At 41.3% G+C, this 15224-nt stretch overlaps 1 protein-coding gene across 1 annotated transcript; it reads left to right on the forward strand.

Moving 5' to 3' along the window:
• Positions 1–614: 614 nt before the first annotated feature.
• On the forward strand, positions 615–13702 carry tut1 (terminal uridylyl transferase 1, U6 snRNA-specific). The gene is made up of 10 exons (XM_055924491.1): positions 615–824; positions 1243–1433; positions 9046–9252; positions 9402–9516; positions 9704–9831; positions 9930–10156; positions 10405–10514; positions 10720–10842; positions 11735–11827; positions 12080–13702. Exons 1-10 carry the CDS (start codon positions 746–748, stop codon positions 13222–13224), a joined length of 2418 nt encoding a protein of 805 aa, XP_055780466.1. The 5' UTR covers positions 615–745; the 3' UTR covers positions 13225–13702.
• The last annotated feature ends 1522 nt before the right edge of the window (positions 13703–15224 follow it).

Here is a 15224-nt window from a genome sequence, read left to right on the forward strand (position 1 = left end):
ATTGAGATGGTTTGGGATGAGTCGGAGCGCAGAGTGAAGGAAAAGAAGCCAACAAGTGCTCAGCATATGTGGGAACTCCTTCAAGACTGTTGGAAAAGCATTCCAGGTGAGGCTGGTTGATAGAATGGCATGAGTGTGCAAAGCTGTCATCAAGGCAACGGGTGGCTTTTTGAAGAATTTCAAATATAAAATATTTTTGGATTTGTTTAACACTTTTTTGGTTGCTACATGATTTAATGTGTTATTTCATGGTTTCGATGTCTTCACTATTATTCTACAATGTAGAAAAATAAAGAAAAACCCTTAAATGAGTAGGTGTTCTAAAACTTTTGACCGGTAGTGTATACTCATTAAGTATGTAGTATGTAGTTGGTATGGGTATTCGAGCACAGCTCGAGTATGAAATATCGCAGAAAGACATTCTCAGACCCACCCATACAGCGATAAAGGGGATGCAGTTTATAGCAGATACTCTGTGCAACAAGTTTTACATGCCAGGTCTGTCTTAGGTTATTGACATATTTAGATTTTAATTTGTAAAGCAAGCCAGAATGCAATATTATGTCCATTTCAAATTATGAAATTCATATTTCTAGCGGAACTAGTAATTGAGGTTTGCACATTTACCCGGATGAGATAGCGGATGGACTAAGGAGAAGAACGCACGGTGAACGACGGGGGGAGATTTGAGAAGAGAAAAAAAAATCATTAACTTTGCTGAATTGATTATTTGGTTTCTTGCAAAATGGAAGATTTGGACAAAGACATACGATCCACTGCGAGAGGTTTTCATTGCATCCTATGCAATGTGAATGTACCCAATAGTAAGTGAATTTCGTAGTTTTGCTATTTGGTTGCAGTTAGCTAGCAATCGGCTAACCACAAACCAACCAGCTATATGGCTAACTTACTTTATAAGATAGCTAACGTCAGCTATCTTAGCAGGATAACTGTTAGCTAGCTAGTTCATTACCCTGTCGTCTGTAAACTAATCAGCCAATCGTACAGGTGGCTAGGACAGTAACGTTAGCTAGCTAACCTTTTTGAATTTCTATGATATTTGATCAATTTCAGTTAACAGAAGTAGATACCTACAGTAAATGCTTAGCTAGATATATCAATTCATGACAATTGATATGCACGCTGGCTTAGTTTTACACATGTCTGCTGGATAATCTAACGTTATGCATATCAGTTTTGTGACCAATTTTCTTTACTGACTGGAAAACACTGAATCTACAGAGGCCAGTCTGGATGCCCATGTGAAAGGGCGAAAGCATGTGAAGCTGAGCACTGTGCGGGCGACTCGGAAGGCTCAGGTGGAGAACAGTGTGTTTGTCAGTGGGATCAAACCGGATACAGCTCAAGCTGACCTTGTAGACTACTTCCAAAAGTTTGGACCAGTGTCAGAAGTCATCATGGACAAAGACAAGGTGAGCTCTAAGTAGTTGGAGTGCTGATCTAGGATCGGGGCCATTGTCAATATAATCTTGCTGCCATCTTTTCGATTTCTGATATTCTCTCAATTATCGAGACAGGTGGGTCTCTCCGGGCTCAAGCGTCGCTTTGAATGACATTGGCTTTTCTCGATCGATGAGAAAATATCAGAAATCGAGAAGATGGCGGCGTATACTTTGTCAGATTACTTCATGGCACCAAACTTCATTTAACGGAGCGTTTGCTAAATTCCAAAGTTCCACCTGCAACTAGCCATGTGAGTTTAGAAAACACTGGTGCCTTCCAAGCTGAATTAAGGAAGTATCGGCAAGTAAAGGTTGGTTGAAAAATAATGCCTGATGCATTTGAACATCCCAAACCATAATTATTAAAGGAAAACTTTCATTAGTCCATTGTTGATATAGGTCCAAAATGTTTTGCATGTCATCAATCAAGTTTTCAAGATATGTAACTTTCAAAATAAAGAAATCTGAGACGGCGGACGTAAAGGTAACGTAAAGGTAATGGCGGACTGAACGAAGTTATGTAGAGCACCTCAAGATAAAACATAATATTCGAAATATCTGCTAAATAGACTAAAATATTAGCACTACATAATCTGGTGAGTGATAAACCTTCAATCTGGATAATAACACAAAACAAATCCTAAGACTAGAGACATTTATCGACAAATATTACCAAAACAGGCAACAACAAAACATGATGGAGAGTAAGACAGGGGAACCGTTTACAAAACGCAAGCGAGATTCTTCGACAGATACTGACGATTTAATATTCTCACCACCGGGAATGGTAAAGGTCGAAACCGATCTGTTAAAATCAATAAATGACAAACTGGGTTTACTTGAATTACTTAGTAAGGATATAAAAGAGTTAAAGGCAAGCCTAGAGATGAGTGATGAAAAAGCTGCGACATTGGAGAAGGAAACACACGCGCTAAAAGGGACAGTCAATAAGATTCAAACCGAAATGAATGGAATTAAAAAAGAGAACATCGTTCTGAAGGAAGCCTTACTGGAGATTCAAACTAGATCCATGAGAGAGAATTTGGTACTTACAGGTATCCAAGAAAAAGAAGGAGAAGTTCCTGAATCTATAGTTAGAGAGTTCCTCCGTACAGCGCTTCAGATTCCATGCGAAGTTGTCGACAAAATCCAACTTGAACGTGTTCACCGCTTCGGACAGAGAGGGCAGAGGTACGAACGCCCAATCGTTGCAAAATTTGCTTCATTTAAAGATAAAATAATGGTTAAAAGCCTAGGTAAAAGACTTGCTGGGACCAAAATTGGCATGAATGATCAGTTTCCGAAAGAAATTGCAGAACGGCGCAAAGTTCTGTATCCAATTTTCAAAGAAAACAGATTAAAAGCGAAACGAGTAGCTCTCGTCGTTGATAAACTATATATTGATAACCAGTTGTTCAGAGACACAAAGACTACTCCATGGTTATTTTAAAATTTACAAAGTTCTCATAGACGAGGAAAATAAACACAATTCAAGCCCGGTTACTGATTGTAACAATACAACAAAAAATATAGCTTTTTTATAAATCTTCACATATAACTAATTGAACACACAAGCACTATTTTTACACAGTGAAGATAAAAACTAACTAAACAGAAGGCACAGTATGTGTGGATGGTATGGTTTGTGTTTATTTTATTTTTTATCTTATTTGTTATGTTTGGAAAGTTGAGTGAGTGAGTAATGAAATGGTTGCATATCCCAGAGCCAATGTATTGCTGTGAGCCGGGTATGAGAGGGCTTTCAATGTTGTTCAGATGATGGATATACTTTTATAATGAATTATACGTCTTATTTATTTATTGTCCTATCATGGAAAACTACATTTTTTTTATCTTAATAAATTATATCTAATTATTATCCTATTTTAATGGTACTGTCTATGGCCCTATACCCTAGACACCCACCTGAATGACCCAGATATTAAGGAGAAGTCCCTAACTGTTTTATGTGCTCGCTGTAAGCGGTCTATATGCAGCTAAAATGAGGTCAGAGACCAAGAGCAGCACTGCCCCCTCAAGATTCTGAGCCTGCTTGGCAGGGTTGGTCCTGCAAAGCCAAAGCCCCCTAAAGGGAGAGGAAAATATACAAGGAATTTCTCAAAGCTGCTAATGAGAACCTTGACGACCTTGTACCTAGCCGGTGGGGATTCCGGTGGGGTACCCCCACCCAGGCAGTGGCAGTGCTGGCAACACTAGCTGCAGTAACCCATGGGGAGGGGGTCACACTCGGACATTCAGAGAGGGGGTATATTATTGTGGCCCTGGCGGCACAGAATCAAGGTCGGACTGCATGGAGATGCGTGGGGACATGGTCATGACTGGTGGCCGTATTGTGGGTGTTTTTTTCAGGAATAGGGTGTACATTTGACTGCCATCACCAATTTGTAAGTCGCTCTGGATAAGAGCGTCTGCTAAATGACTTAAATGTAAATGTAATTATCTAGGATATGACAATGGTAAATAAATTTCAATTTTTGCTTATTTTTTTGCGCGGTCTTGCAGGCCTTCTCATGCAGCTGCAACTGCAATAGCATTTGGAAATCATGACCCATCTTGAGTTGGGCTCTGGGATGGTGCAACTGTTGAGAAAGTGAGCTTATGGTTGTGTGGGGGTAAGGGCTGAGTGTGTATGTGTGTATCCCACAACTGTTGCGAAAGAAGAAGTAAAAGATGTAAGGTACAATAGAGGATGATCCACAGCTATATATAATACAAATCGAGGTGACGGCAATGGAAATGCATATGGCAATTGATTTACTTCAATTCGGTAAATGGAACTGTATGCTCTTTTCAAAGAATGGATCCCAGTCGGTTCAGGGCTATGGGATACAGGGGGTCGAGGGTGGTCTGCCGGGCATTGGGATGACAAGCCATCTCGAGATGAGGCCTTTTAGCGGGTGGAATAGTAGGGACCAATTGGAGGTTTACTTAGTAGAAATGCAAATATCATGGTACAACTATATAGACACTCAATCATTGTGTTACTTTTTAATAGTACGTTTACAAAAATATATTCTGATTAAAAGAATGAAAGGTGTGTCTCATGGTAAGTGGTGAAATAAGTATAGCCAGTTACAATTGTAATGGCTTAGCAGATAATAAGAAAAGACGATCAGTATTTACCTGGCTAAAAGAGAAGGATTATAATATTTATTGTTTACAGGAAACCCATTCAACAGTTTTAGATGAAGTTTTGTGGAAAAAGAACTGGGTGGGCAAAATATATTTCTCCCATGGGCAAAGAAATTCAAAAGGGGTGATGATCTTAATTAACAATAATTTTGATCCAAATGTGCAAATTGTCCAAACAGATCCTCAAGGTAGATGGATTATTTTAAATATGTTATTGGACAATAAACAAATATGGCTTGTTAACCTATACGGTCCGAATAATGATGATCCAAGCTTCTTTGAAAATATATATAAGAACTTATCAACTCTACAAGCAACACTAGACTCTATTATTATAATGGGAGATTTTAATACGGTCTTAAATAGCTCTATAGACCGGAAAGGAAATCACACTACAAATTATCACCCTCAGGCACTTAAGGAAATCATGAATGTCATGGATATATTGGAATTAGTGGATATATGGAGACTTAAATACCCTGATTTAGTGAGATATACATGGCGGAGGCTGAATCAAGCTAGTCGTCTTGACTACTTTCTTATTCCATTCTCTCTGGCACCAAAAGTTAAAAAAGTGTTGATAGGGGATAGAATGCGGTCGGATCATCACATAATTGGCATATATATTTCTCTTACAGAATTTCCACGTGGGCGAGGATATTGGAAATTTAATCAAAGTCTACTAGATGATAAATTGTTTAGAACTAGGACAGAAGATTTTATAACTGACTTTTTCAGACATAACATAGGTACAGCAGATCCCCTTATTGTATGGGACACTTTTAAGTGTGCCTTTAGAGGCCATGCAATTCAGTACTCATCTATAAAACAAAAGCAATTTAGATCAAAAGAGTCCATATTAACAAAGGAAATTGAAGGACTAACAGTACAGTTAGATAGCAATAAAAACGGTACCATAGAGGCACAGAATAAGTTAGAGGAAAAACAAAAAGAAATGGAGGAACTTATTCAAGAAAGATCCAGTGTAATATATTATAAAAATAAAGCGAACTGGATGGAATATGGGGAAAAATGCACCAAATTCTTTTTCAATCTTCAATATAGAAATGCTACCAAAAAAAATGTATTAAAACTTGTGACAAATGATGGAGTCACGCATGATTCACCAAATGATATTTTGAAAGAGGAAGTAAAGTACTTTAAGAATATGTTTTCGTTTCAGGCTCCTCCATCTCCACTAACTGAAACTAATTGTATGGATTTTTTTCCTATTAATAATGTAAAATTAACATCTGAACAGAAAGACTCATGTGAAGGCCAAATTACAGAGGAGGAACTGCTTGTTGCAATTGGGGCCTTTAAAGATGGGAAAACTCCAGGGCTGGATGGCATACCAGTGGAAGTATACAAAACGTTTTTTGATATACTCAAAGGACCATTATTAACTTGTTTTAACCACTCCTATATAAATGGTAGATTATCAGACACACAACAAGAAGGTCTGATATCGTTATTACTGAAACAGGACCCAAGTGGTATATATAAAGATCCAGTCCAATTAAAAAATTGGAGACCTCTTACACTTCAGTGTTGTGATGCAAAAATCCTAGCAAAATGCTTGGCGCATAGAATAAAAAAAGTTTTGTCAGATATTATTCATCCTAATCAGACAGGTTTTTTACATGGACGATACATTGGAGATAATATAAGGCAAGTACTGGAAACAATAGAACACTATGAGATATCGGGGACACCAGGCCTGGTTTTCATAGCTGATTTTGAAAAGGCTTTTGATAAAGTACGACTGGAGTTTATATATAAATGCCTAGAATATTTCAATTTTGGGGAATCTCTTATAAAATGGGTTAAAATTATGTATAGTAACCCTAGGTGTAAAATAGTAAATAATGGCTACATCTCAGAAAGTTTTAAACTATCTAGAGGAGTAAAACAAGGTTGTCCACTATCGGCATATCTATTTATTATTGCCATCGAAATGTTAGCTGTTAAAATTAGATCAAACATTAATATTAAAGGATTAGAAATCCATGGCTTAAAAACTAAGGTGTCATTGTACGCTGATGATTCATGTTTTCTTTTAAAACCACAACTAGAGTCTCTCCAGGGCCTCATAGAGGATCTAGATACCTTTGCTATCCTCTCTGGATTAAAACCAAATTATGATAAATGTACCATATTACGTATTGGATCACTAAAAAATACACATTTTATATTGCCATGTAGTTTACCAATTAAATGGTCTGACGGAGATGTGGACATACTCGGTATAAAAATCCCAAAAGAAAGAAATGATCTCACTCCAATAAATTTTTATAGAAAGTTAGCAAAAATAGATAAGATCTTGCTACCATGGAAAGGAAAATACCTGTCTATTTGTGGAAAAATCACCCTAATTAACTCTTTAGTCATATCACAGTTTACCTATTTGCTTATGGTTTTGCCTACACCTAGTGACCTGTTTTTTAAATTATATGAACAAAAAATATTCAATTTTATTTGGAACGGCAAGCCAGATAAAATTAAAAGGGCCTATTTATATAACGAATATGAATTCGGAGGGCAGAAATTATTAAATATTAAAGCATTAGACCTCTCACTAAAGGCATCGGTCATACAAAAGTTATACTTAAATCCAAACTGGTTCTCTAGTAAACTGGTACGAATGTCTCATCCTATGTTCAAGAAGGGCCTTTTTCCCTTTATTCAGATTACACCTGCTCATTTTCGGTTGTTTGAAAAGGAAATGATCTCCAAAATATCCTTATTCTTTAAACAAGCCTTAGAAAGTTGGTTGCAATTTCAGTTTAATCCACCTGAAAGGACGGAACAAATAGTACAACAAATATTGTGGTTAAATTCAAATATAATAATTGATAAAAAAACTGTATTTATCGAAGAAATGTTTAAAAAAGGTATAATTTTTGTGAATGATATCATAAATAGGACTGGTGGAGTTATGTCACACATGCAGCTAACACAGACATATGGAAAAGTCTGCTCTACCCAAAATTACAACCAATTAATTGCAGCATTACCACAAAAATGGAAGAGGCAAGTAGAAGGGGAAAAAAGTAAGGAACTTGTATGTCGGCCCTGTATTAAAGAACAAAAATGGTTAAAGAAAAGTGTGATAAATAAAAACATATACCAATTTCATTTAAGGACCAAAAAACTAACAGCTGTGCCATACAAATTGCAAAATAGTTGGGAAGAGATTTTCGATGTACCCATTCCATGGCACATGGTTTATGAATTGATACGCAAAACAACGCCGGATTCAAAGCTTCGAATTTTTCAATATAAATTACTGTACAAAATTCTTGCAACTAATAGAATGTTATATATATGGGGTATACAATCTTCCCAGCTCTGCAGATTCTGTTGTGAGGAGGCAGAGTCATTAGATCATTTATTTTGGTATTGTCCATATGTAGCTCGTTTTTGGTCACAGGTCCAGGAATGGCTGAAGAATTGCAACATTTGCCTAAAACTAACGCTACAGATAGCAATACTGGGGGATTTGAAAAGCCATAGTCAATCAATCAATAATATAATAATTATTTTGGCAAAGATGTTTATTTTTAATTTACAATCTGTAGAAGCTATGAGAATAGGAAGGTTCAGGTCTTTTGTGAAGCATCACAGCACAGTTGAGAAATGTATGGCAAATAGAAATCCGAAATGGATGATGTTGGAAGATAGATGGGAGGGGTTGGGTGGAGCTGAAGGGTGGGACTAATAACAAGATAAACAATGTAGGGCATACGGGATCTGTGAAATGTGTATAGGTGCGGAGCTTTTGTGAAATAGCACAGTTACAAGTGGAAATAAAATTGGATGGACAACAGAAATAGAGGAAGGACTAAGAACAAATAAGAGAGAACTATTGTAAAGTGGACTGTGTCTGTAAGATAGGTATAAGATGTAGAAATTGAAGGTAAAAGCAGAAGTGTTTATAAGTTTACTCCAATTGGGGGATTGGTAGTAGGGTCGCGGGGAATAATAATAAAGGCATATTCCTTAAAGTATGTGTGTCTATATAGGTATGTGTATGTATATATGTGTATATGTATGCATACGTGTATGGATATATATCTTTACCCAAAAAAATATGGGGGAATGGAAATGATGCAGACAATTACATTGGAAGCAACATTCTTTCCGCAATATTAAGCTGATCCACCCCTAAAAAAATTTTAAAAAAAAAATAAAGAAATCTGGCAGATTTCTGTATTTTGAAAGTTCGACATCTTAAATTTGATTGCTGACATGCGAAACATTTAATGGTAGGATTATCCATTGCGTTATAAAAGTTTTTTCCATAGCTAGCTGGAGAGGAATATTCTTTGCAGTATTCTTATGGACCCCCAGCCCTAACAGTTGGTTGACACAAGCCTCGGACATACCCCTTGTCACAAGTCTATAATCCATTGTGTTCCGTCCACAGGGTGTGTACGCTATTGTGGAATTTAGTGAGAATGACAGTCTGCAGGCCACGCTGTCCCGGTTAGAGCACGACATGAACGGTCTGAGGCTGCGGGTGAAACCCAGGGAGAACAAGGAGTTCAAACTGATCCCTAAAAAGAGGCAGGATTCCAAGAACCTACAGCAGATACTGGAGCGGCTCACCAAAGAGCTGTGCCAGACTGCTTCGGTAAGTGTTCTTTGGTTTAGTGTCCCTCCTCATTTCATGTTCCATGGCTCTTTCTGTCTGATATGCGCTATTAATGTAGGGAATGATAAAAAGGGTAAGTATCGAAGTGCTGATGGATATGTGTTGTTGAAGTGGTCCTCTGTCTCCAGGTGAATGAACAGATGCAGAGGGTGGTGGAGCGATTCCAGTTGGGGGAGAATGAGAAAAAGGCTAGAGAGTTACTAGTGCAACTGCTCCAGGAGGTGTTTACAGAGTTCTTTCCAGGTAGGCCAACTTTCATTGAGCCCAATCATGTAGCTTGAAGTACAAATTGCCCCTAACCACAGATCAAGGATCATATTACCTCCAGTCATAATCTTAACCGCAAGGGGGATGAAAAATAGCTGACTCCGTGTCAGTGATTATGTGCAGAAATTATGGCCTTTGATGTTTGTGTATGGTCTTGGTACAGATAGTCAGATCCTGGCCTTCGGTTCCTCCGTCAACACATTTGACATCCACTCCTGTGACTTGGATCTGTTCCTGGACCTGGACAACACCAAGGTGTTCCAAGCTCGGGCCAAGAATTCTTCTGAACAGGTGTGGTGGTGTCAACTTTTATATCGTCCCCCAGCGTCTCAATGTCTTTTAAATTCCCATGCTATCTCCAGCACTACTCTTCCTCTGATGTCCTCCAGACAGGGGAAGGCCCATCGGATGACACCCGCTCTGAGGATTCCATCCTGTCTGACATCGACCTCTCCACCGCCTCGCCGGCAGAAGTGCTAGAGCTGGTGGTGGCCATCTTGAGAAAGTGCGTCCCTGGGGTGCACAACGTCATGCCAGTCAGCGGCGCTCGCCTCCCTGTGGTTAAGTTCATCCACAAGGAGCTCAACCTCCAGGGGGACGTGACCATCAATAACAGGTCAGCCTATACAATGCTACTGTCATAAATAAATAGAACGAGTAATTTAATGCATCTCTTTTGCTGCTGTACTGTGTATGGCCCAGAACCAAACTGACCACTACCCCTTTGTCCTAGAAACCTAATAATGATCAGAAAAGTCCCAGACAGCAACTCTTAGTATTTCGGGTATGATGATAAGCATGACGGGCCACAATGGGTCCCCCCCACCAGCCAACCTTCCTAATCTCACTTCCTCCACCCCTCAGACTGGCGGTGAGGAACACCCGTTTCCTGCAGCTGTGCTCAGGGCTGGACTCCAGGCTGCGCCCTCTGGTCTACACCGTCCGCTACTGGGCTAAACAGAAGCATCTGGCTGGTGAGTGCTCTTCACAGCTCCCCTGTATGAGAGACTAACATCATTTTAGATCGAACACCATTTTAAACAGTGTTCAGTAGGGGTCAGCAGAACCTTGCTTGTGAACTTTGTCACCTTTTTTTTGGCTACAGACGATATGGTGTTATGCCTCTTTGTGTTACATGCTTGTCATAACTGTTTTGTCTCTCTGGTGTTTCTCCTGTAGGTAACCCCAGCGGTGCTGGACCCTTGCTGAATAACTACGCTCTGACACTGCTGGTGATCTTTTATCTGCAGAAGTGTGACCCTCCTGTTCTCCCCACATTGGACCAGCTGAAGGACATGGCCTGTATGTACTACTTCCTGTCTGCACCGCTTTAAAGCTCAACACAAATGGCACATGCATGCCTTAACACGTATCTCATCTCAAGACATTTCTATTCTGAACAAAAATCTAAACACGGCATACAACATGTGTGGTGACTATGCAAGGCCATGGAAGAACTGGGACAGTTACAGCTTCCAGGAATTGTGTACAGATCCTTTAGACGCGGGGCCGTGCATTATCATGCTGAAACATGAGGTGATGGCGGCGGATGAATGGCAAGACAATGGGCGTCAGGATCTGGTCACGGTATCGCTGTGCATTCGAATTGCCATTGATAAAATGCAATTGTGTTCATTGTCCGTAGCTTATGCCTGCCCATACCATAACCCCACCGCCACCATGGGGCCTTCTGTTCACAACGTTGACATCAGCAAACCGCTTGCCCTCACTACTCCATACTCGTGGTTTGCAGTTGTGAGGCCAGTTGGAAGTACTGCCAAATCCTTGAAAACGACTTTGGATGCAGCTTATGGTAGAGAAATTAGCATTAAATTCTCTGGCAACAACTCTGGTGGATGTTCCTACGGGTAGCATTCCAATTGCACACTCCCTCCAAACATTTGAGAGAAATAAGCTTTTTGTGAATTTTGAATATTTGCTGGATCTTTTATTTCAGCCCATGAATCATGGGACCAACACTACATGTTGTGTTTATATGTTTGTTCAACGTAATTAGCGCGTACATTACTATTATGACTAGTATCTGTTTAGTCCATATAGTGCCCTATATTAACCCACACAGTCCCCTATATGGCAGAAAATAGGTTTAACCTGAGGATGGCTATAGTATTATAACTAGTAAATTCAGATATTATTTTTTTTATTTTTTTCACTATTCTTCTCTTCCTCTAAGGTGAGGAGGAAGAGTGCGTGATCGAAGGCTGGAACTGCACCTTCCCCAGTCAGCCCATTGCTGTGCCCCCCAGCAAGAACACCCAGGATCTGTGTAGGTTACACCAAAAATTGAATGAAAAATACATCCAGGGGGAAAAAGGATGGGCAGCGTTCAATTATTTATATATATATATATATATATATATATATATATATATATATAAAACCCTTTAGCAGACACTTATCCAAAGCAACTTAGTCAGTCATGCGTGCATAATATCAATAGTAGAATTGAAGGTGCCATTTTCCCATTGATTTATTTTAGATTGAATAATGGCTTGAAGCTTTTGTTTTTTCTCTGTAGGTGCCCTGCTGTCAGGCTTCTTCTCCTTCTATGCCCAGTTCGACTTTGCCAGCTCTGTCATCTCCATCAGGGAGGGCTGCTCTCTCCCTGTCACCAGCTTTCTTAGCCGAGACAAGGTAAAGGGGGAAGGGGAGGCCATGGAGCAGGAGAGGTCCTCAGGCCCTAAGCTGGGCCCCCTCAATGTGCTGGACCCCTTCGAGCTGCACCACAATGTGGCGGGCAACCTGACTGAGCGCAGCCAGAGGAGCTTTCAAAGGGAGTGCCAGGAGGCAGAGAAGTACTGCCGCAGCCTGCAGTACATGCGCAAGTCTACCAAAGGTAAGGTGTGGGGCCTGGTGCGCCTTTTCACCCCCCGGGACGAGGGCCCTCACCACCACAAGGGGGCTGAGGGGGCAGAGCGGGAACTAGCCATCAACATCCCCTTCAAGGCAGCGTCGCTCCCCGAGGTGGTCCGCAGCCAGCTGCACTCTGCCGGGGACGGCTTCCGCTTGCTCTGGTTCCAGCGGGTGTGCTCTGCTGTGGAAGGGGTGATTCAGGGAGTCCTTAAGTGCAGCCTAACTAACACCGGCACGGGGGAAAGCCCTGGAGCTGACGGAATGGATACTGCATCACCGATTGGCAAATCGACAAACGACCACGGTGAGAACGCCAGCCGCCTTGCCTCCAGTGACTGCAGCCCCCAGAGCAAGGCCACCCCAGGAGCCAAGAGACCCCTGCTGTCCTCTGAGAGCAGCGGCGACTCCGTGTCCCCGCAGGGCAAGAGGCCCAGGTTGGACAGTTACAGTGGGTCCCAGCCCGGTTCTCCACACTGGACCTACGTCCAGAGGCACAGGGTGTGGGCGGGCCGGCGGAAGGTAAGGAGGGAGCTGCTTAAAGGGGGGGTGGACATGGACTCCAGGCCAGAGGGCAGCAGTGTGGAGCTGGAGACCCAGGTGACCAAGCACATTGTGGACAAGGAGCCAGAGGACAAGGAGCCGCTGGAGTTCCAGGTTCAGGCCCAGGTGGTGGGCGGCACAGAGAGCACCAAGGCCGTGATCAAGTTCCGACCCTCTGCCGATGGCGCCGGACTGTTCCAGGACTTCTTTCACTTCCTGGAGATGTTCCTGCCCAAGATGGCCGACACACTGATGGGGAAGACTGGGTAGATGACGTCAGATGACGCCGGACTTTTTAGTAAAAGGGTTGTGTGAGTTCTGATAATCATCACTTTTTGTTTTTTCTTCTGAATAGCGGAAGAGTGGTTGAAACTGGTCATTTTACACTATTTTCATATTATGGGAGATTGTTTGTTGTTGATAAAACTAAAGGAGTTGTCTCTTTTTGAAAACGGATCTGACCAAGATGGCTCTGAAGTGTTATGAAAGAGCTTGAGTAATGGCTTTGATAAAGCCATGAAAAAGATTGTGAAAATTGATTGTGTGCTGTCATGCCATTAAGTTAGGTATGTTTTATTTGTTTTAGATTAGGGTTGGCAAGTGCCCTGCAGCAATGCACTCCTCTGTATTGTTTCAGTGATTTGTTTGTTTATCTTGTTTTATTGGGGGGGGGGGGGGTTGAAAGAAATTAAAGGCTATTGAAAACTGTTCTCAACAGTTGGAATTAAATGAAAAACATCTTTATCAAGCGATGGTACAACAATCTTTTTTTTCACATGAAGACTTTTGTGCTTTGTCTTGGTGCCGTTGTGCCACAGAATCTATCCAATGTTTAACTATTGGACAAGCTCCCATGTCCATAAATCCCAATGGTAGGCTGTCCACCTAAGGTCTCCAGGGGAACTTGCCTGTTTATGACGTTACACAGGTCAGAATTACATGGTGCGTGCATCATTGACACTCTGTCCACCATTGAAACAGCCTGGCAGACACAGGTCTATGCCAGGGGAAGTGTGTTTACTGGAAGACTGGTCCAGATAGGTCTCTCTGCTCATACGACTGAGACCAACAACTGCAATTGCTCAGGGAGATAAGCTGCTTTATTACCTAGGCTATCTGCCGCCATAGTTGGCAGTGGATAGGAGTAGTGCTGGGCGGTATGGCAAAAATATCATATCACGGTACTTAAAAATAAAAATAAAATGACGGTATTTTATGTTTTTAAATTATATCGGTTCATCGGTTGCAACACTCACTCCCGAGTTCCAAACTGCCCCTGGAAGCAACATCAGAACGAAAACTGTGAGTCGGGGCTTCACCAGACGCAATGCCAAACGCCGGCTGGAGTGGTGTAACCTCTCACCGCCATTGGACTCTGGATCAGTGGAAAAGCGTACTCTGGAGTGATGATATCATGCATCACCATCTGGCAGTCCGACGGACAAATATGGGTTTAGCAGATGCCAGGAGAACGCTACCTGCCCCAATGCATAATGCCAACTGTAAAGTTTGGTGGAGGAGGAATAAGGGTCTGGGGCTGTTTTTCATGGTTCAGGCTAGGCCCCTTAGTTCCAGTGAAGGGAAATCTTAACGCTACAGCATACAATGACATTCTAGACAATTCTGTGCTTCCAACTTTGTGGCAACAGTTTGGGGAAGGCCCTTTCCTGTTTCAGAATGACAATGCTTCTGCGCACAAAGCGAGGTTCATACAGAAATGGTTTGTCCAGATCGGTGTGGACTTACTTGACTGCCCTGTACAGAGCCCTGACCTCAACCCCATCGAACACCTTTGGTATGAATTGGAACGCTGACTGTGAGCGTGGCTGAACGGATGTTGGAACATCCCTGCAGCAATCTTCCAACATCTAGTGGAAAGCCTTCCCAGAAGAGTGGCGACTGCTATAGCATGAAAGGGGGGACCTACTCCATATTAATGTCCATGATTTTGGAATGAGGTGTCCACATACTTTTGGTCATGTAGTGTAGCTACTAGAACCATGCTATCACTGATGACTGAAGTGACCACAGAACATTATATACTGTAGCATGTTTAGTACATGAAACAAAGCCTAAAGGCTCTGTCATCATTGCACCCATCATTCCTGTACAGTCTTTGAAGTCTGTCTTGGCAGTACATCAAAGACTCATAGAAGCCCTGCTTGTTAGATGTTTTACACATTTCCTAGTACACCGCTGTCAGAACATAACAAGGCTGGAAGAAATTGAATAAGAAATTGAATATTTGCTCTTGTCCCCCATGGCCAGTC

The sequence above is a fragment of the Salvelinus fontinalis genome, chromosome 1 (assembly GCF_029448725.1).
Source record: "Salvelinus fontinalis isolate EN_2023a chromosome 1, ASM2944872v1, whole genome shotgun sequence".
In the NCBI taxonomy this organism is placed as follows: Eukaryota; Metazoa; Chordata; class Actinopteri; order Salmoniformes; family Salmonidae; genus Salvelinus; species Salvelinus fontinalis.